Genomic DNA, 5,046 nt, shown 5'->3' on the forward strand with positions numbered 1-5,046 from the left:
TGGGGAATATCACTGACAGCCTGGCTACGTACAATAGCAGTCCCTCAACCTCCAACGTGCCTCCAGTTTTATAGCACATTTCAAAGAGAATTGACGAGGAGAGCTGGTGGAATTTGAGGGAGCTTCAGTGCCAACTCCACCTGGTGACCCCCGATGTAGAGACTGCCGGAAAGGAGGGGGTGTGAAGGTTTCATTCATTTCTGGCTTCCTACTGTTGACACCAAATGTCGATAACAATCCCTGTCCCACCACGGTTCATCCAACGTGTTCTCAAACGTCTGGGCATGTCTATAACTTGGCTTTGGAAGCTGCAGATACCATAAAACTGGGCAAAAAATAGGGAATGTAGGTCAGGCCGCATCAATAGAGAGAGGAATAGGCAAAATGAAATGTTAACTCTATTCCTCTCTCCACACATGCTGCCTGACCTGCAAACTAAAGGAAGGCCCTCACCATATACAATACATCTTTACATGTTAGAAAGCAGGAACACCAAATATAAGTCAGGGGCTAGTTCAGATTTATTTGCAAACTTCTACACAAAGCAGTAGAAGAGTTGCTGCCTCAAGGCCGAGCGATGAAGGTTCAACCCTGAGTTCGGGTGCTGTTGGTGTGGAGTTCACACGTACTCCGTGACCACGTGCATTTCCTCCACGTTCCAAACTCGTGCAGTTTGCTAGGTCGTGTAAAATCTAAAGGGGTGGTGGGGGTGGGTGGGTAAGAATGTGAAGAGGACATGCCCTTTTCTCATTGCTACTGTCAAGGTGGACGTACAGGAGCTTCAACTTTTCAGAAACAGCTTCATCCCATTCACCATCAACATTTCTAAATGGACAATGAACCCATGAACACTACCTCAGCACTCCTTCGTACACCACTTTGCCAAACACTCTGCCAGAAAAAGCAGGATCTCCCAGTGGCCACACATTTTAATTCCACTTCCTATTCCCATTCCGATATATCTATCCATGGCCTCCTCCATTGTCGGGATGAGGCTACATCAGGTTGGAAGAACAACACCTTATATTTCGTTTGGATAGGCTCCAACCTAATGGCATGAACATTGATTTCTGAAACTTCCAGTAATGTCCCCTTCACCATTCCCCATCTCCTTTTCCCTCTCTCACCTATTCTCCTTGCCCGCCCATCACCTCCCTCTGGTGCTTCTACCCTACTTTTCTTTCTTCCGTGGTCTTGTCTCTCTTTCACCAATCAACTTCCCAGCTCTTTACTTCATCCCTCCCCCTCCCAGTTTCACCCATCATCTGATGTTTCTCTCCCCCCAACCCCACCTTTTAAATCTACTCCTCAGCTTTTTTTCTGCAGTCCTGCTGAAGGGTCTCGGCCCAAAACGTTGACTGTACTCTTTTCCATCGATGCTGCCTGTGCCTGCTGAGTTCCTCCAGCATTGTGTGTGTGTTTGCTCGGATTTCCAGCATCCGCAGATTTTTTCCTGTTGGTGGTCAGTATTTTTTTCTTCCTTTTGCACTACTTATTTTTCTTTTTTATACTTCTTATTGTAATTTATAGTTTATTAGCAATGTACTGCTTCTGCAAAACAACAAATTTCATGACATATGCCAGTGACAATAACCCTGACTGTGATTCTGATTCTGAGAATATCAAGGAATTAGTGGAAATGGGTAGTTCATGGTCAGAGTTGACTCACTCAATGGGCCAAAGGGGTCTATGGAGCCAATTCCAGATAAATCCTTTCAGATCAGGCAGGATGAGAGAGCAGAGGTCAATGTATTTCAGAGTATACAGGAAGTAATCAACCAACTATAATGATCTGGCAGGAAATGAGGATAAACTCACATCGCTGTGACTACAGGCTGCAAACAGCAACTATTGTCAATCCTGAAATCAAATTGCATCACTCATCAGCTCATCAAGCAGGGGGACTCACTGATCCATGAGCTGATGGGGCAAAACCACCAGGCCTGTGTCTCCACAGTCTGTTCCAGTCATTTCTTTCTGATACATACAAACAATTTCCTCCATTTTGGAAACTACCACTGAATTCGGACAGCTCTGGGGCAGCCTTTAAAGGGCAGGTATCCATTTACTGCCATTCTGCTTGGAGTTATAACAAAAATTAGTAATTTTTCAAAAAAGCTGACAAACTTGATTAGCCTTTCTGGCACACTCCAGGATAGTTTCAATTTATGTTGTCATAGCAACAATGGAAACTGACACTTGGATTGGGAGGTAGAATATAAAGGTTGGGAGACAATATTCACTGAGATAAAGCATATAGAAAGAAGTAAAACAGCCACAAACCTGTTACTAATCCATGAATACAAGAAGAGGTTCAGTCCGATCAGGGCCGGACAAACAGTACAACACCAGATGTTGTTTACACCAATCACTATAGCCACTCAGCATTTCCAATTAATCAGACACACCACCTTACCTACTAACTTCTCAATTCAAGACACCAGTCACACACGCCCATATAAATCCCAGCCCACAATTGCGACCATGAAGTTTGTAACTTATCTCACACCAAGAGTTTTGGTGTAGCCTCCGATGAAGGGCTACACCTCACCCCAGACATACAGTAAATTTCCAGCTTTTCTTACTCCAGGGAAGAGGAGCGAGTGGGTTGGAAAAGGGTGGGGAGGGGTAAGGGGGAGAAAGGAGGGGGGAGAGAGGAGAGGGGGAGGGAGGAGATGGGGAGGGAGGAGATGGGGAGGAGGAGAGGGGAAGAAGGAGGGTAGGGGAAGGAGGGGAGGGGAAGGAGGGGAGGGGAAGGAGGGGAGGGGAAGGAGGGGAGGGGAAGGAGGGGAGGGGAAGGGGGAGGAGGGAGGAGGGGGAGGGGGAGGAGGGAGGAGGGGGAGGGGGAGGAGGGAGGAGGGGGAGGGGGAGGAGGGAGGAGGGGAGGGGGAGGGGAGGAGGGGGAGGGGGAGGGGAGGAGGGGGAGGGGGAGGAGGGGGAGGGGAAGGAGGGGGAGGGGGAGGGGAAGGAGGGGGAGGGGAGGGGAAGGAGGGGAGGGGAAGGGGAGGGGTGAGGGAGGAGATGGGGCAAGGGAAAGGAGGGCAGTAAGAGAATTGGCAACAAACGCATTACCATGGCGCCTGTGCAACTCGCAGCGGACCCCGGGAGCTCCCTCTTAGCCCGCCGCTGCTGGAGCTCCCGTCTCACAATCTCGAACGGGAAACCCTACCCCATTCCGATCACAGTCCCGACCACCCGTATCCTGCGCTCCCTCCTTTCCGATCCCGACCACTCTCATCCTACAGTCCCGGCGTCGATCCCGCTCCTGAACCCGACCACCCGTATCCTGCGCTCCCTCCTTTCCGATCCTCACCACTCAGCACCTGTCCCAATCCCGACCGCTCTCCAGTCCTCCTCCCGATCCGGATTCGGATCCCGATCCCGACCACTGTTGCTCACCCAGCGACAGGAAGTGAGCTCAGCAACCGGAGAGCGGAGGCAGCCGGGGATGAGAGGGGGAAGAGAAGAAGCCGGGTGGGGGGAAACGAGAAAGGAGAGAATAATGGAGAACTTGAAGGAAGGGCGCCGGGGAAACGGGGAGAGAGAGAGGGAAGAAGACAAAGAGACAGGAGGGAATAAGGGGAGAAGAGGGAGAGGTGAGGGGAAAGGCGAGAGGTGAAGGGTGAGCGGGGAGGGGGAAGAGGCGAAGAGGGAGGGAGAGAGGGGAGGGGAGGGGGACGGAGAGTGTGAGGGGGTAGTGTGGGAGTGATAAAGGGGGAGGAGGGGTGACGGAGAGTGGGAAGGAGAGGGGAGAAGGGGTGAGGGAGAGGATAAGGGAGGGGGAGGAAGGGTTAGTGGGTGAAGGGGGAGGGAGAGGGTGGGGTAGGGGAGGGGACGGAGGATGTGAGGGGGTAGAGAGGGAGCAGATAGAGGGGGAGGTGGGGAGAACAGGGGAAGGGGAGGGGATCAGAGGGGATGGGAAGGGAGAGCGGAGAGAGGAGGGATAGTGGGTGGGAGAGGGAAAGGGGAGGGAGACGGAGAGGGTGGGGTGGTAAAGGGGGAGGGGGCAGAGGGTGTGAAGGGGTAGAGAGGGAAGGAGAGAAAGGGGAGGAGGGGGTGAGGGAGAGTCAGAAGGGGAGGGAGTGAGGGAAGGGGAAGGAGATGGCGAGGAGGGAGAGGGCAATGGAGGGGAAGGGGAGGGAGGGTGAGGAGATGGGGAGGAAGGGTTAGTGGGTGGAGAGGGAAAGGGGAGGGAGACGGAGAGGGTGGGGTGGTAAAGGGGGAGGGGGCGGAGGGTGTGAGGGGGTAGAGAGGGAGGTACAGGGGAAGGAGGAAGGGGAGGGAGAGGGTGAGAGAGAGAGGAAGGGGAAGAGAGGGTGAGAGGGGAAGGGGAGGGAGAGGGGGAGGAAGAGGGTGGGTGATGGGGAGGAGGGGGCAGTGGGTGAAGAGAGAGGGTGAGTGGGCGAAGGGAGAGGATGAGTGGGTGGGAGAGGGGAGGAGGAGGGGGAGGCAGAGGGGAAAGGGGGAGTAAGGAGGGTGCGAGAGGGGGGAAGTGGGTGGGAGAGGGGAAGGGGAGTGTGAGGGGACGGAGGGAGGGGGTGAGATGGAGGGGAAGGAGAGGAAGGGAGGGTGGGGAAGGGGTGAGGGTGAGGGAGGGAAGGGGAGAGGGTGAGAGGGGGAAAGAAAAGGGAAGAGGGTGAGGGGAAGGGGAGAGGAGGAAGGGAAGGGGAAGAGAGAGAGGGGGTGGGGAGGGTGCAGGGGAGGGATAGGAGGCAGAAGGGGAGAGGATGAGGGGAAGGAGGGGAGGGGTGCAGCAGGGTGGTGAAGGCATTTGAGGCAGACAGGATGAGGGGAAAGGTGAGAAGGGAAAGTAGAAAATGGAGGATATAGAGGCAAGGGAGTGGAATGGAAGGTTGAAAGGAAGGGGGTTGATGGGAGAGAATGGGTGGGAGAGAGAAATGGAGGGTAAAGGAAGAGGAAGTGTAGGGTGGAGGAGAGAGAATGAGATGAGAATAGGAAGAGGGAGAGTAGGGCAGGGAAGTGGTAGTGGGGAGGAAGTGGGAGAGGAGGGAAGGTGAGGGGATGGGGAGGATGGGTGGAAGGGGA

General features: G+C 53.9%; 1 protein-coding gene across 6 annotated transcripts in view; it reads right to left on the reverse strand.

Annotated features, from left to right (window-relative positions):
- Window positions 1–3,631, reverse strand: part of LOC132381197 (cilium assembly protein DZIP1L-like) — a 162,034-nt gene extending 158,403 nt beyond the window's left edge. For 2 of the 6 annotated variants that reach the window (XM_059950507.1, XM_059950518.1), the window contains exon 1: window positions 3,314–3,631. Coding sequence is in view for 2 of the 6 variants with exons in the window: in XM_059950493.1 (XP_059806476.1) it covers window positions 3,073–3,075 (3 nt within the window). In the remaining 4 variants the exon portion in view is untranslated. Of the gene's footprint in view, window positions 1–2,283; window positions 2,305–2,507; window positions 2,527–3,072; window positions 3,209–3,313 lie in introns of those variants that run through there. The other 4 variants (XM_059950493.1, XM_059950500.1, XM_059950539.1 and 1 more) reach the window with 4 other exon arrangements.
- Window positions 3,632–5,046: the final 1,415 nt, after the last annotated feature.

The sequence above is a fragment of the Hypanus sabinus genome, chromosome 2 (genome assembly GCF_030144855.1).
Source record: "Hypanus sabinus isolate sHypSab1 chromosome 2, sHypSab1.hap1, whole genome shotgun sequence".
Taxonomy (NCBI): Eukaryota; Metazoa; Chordata; class Chondrichthyes; order Myliobatiformes; family Dasyatidae; genus Hypanus; species Hypanus sabinus.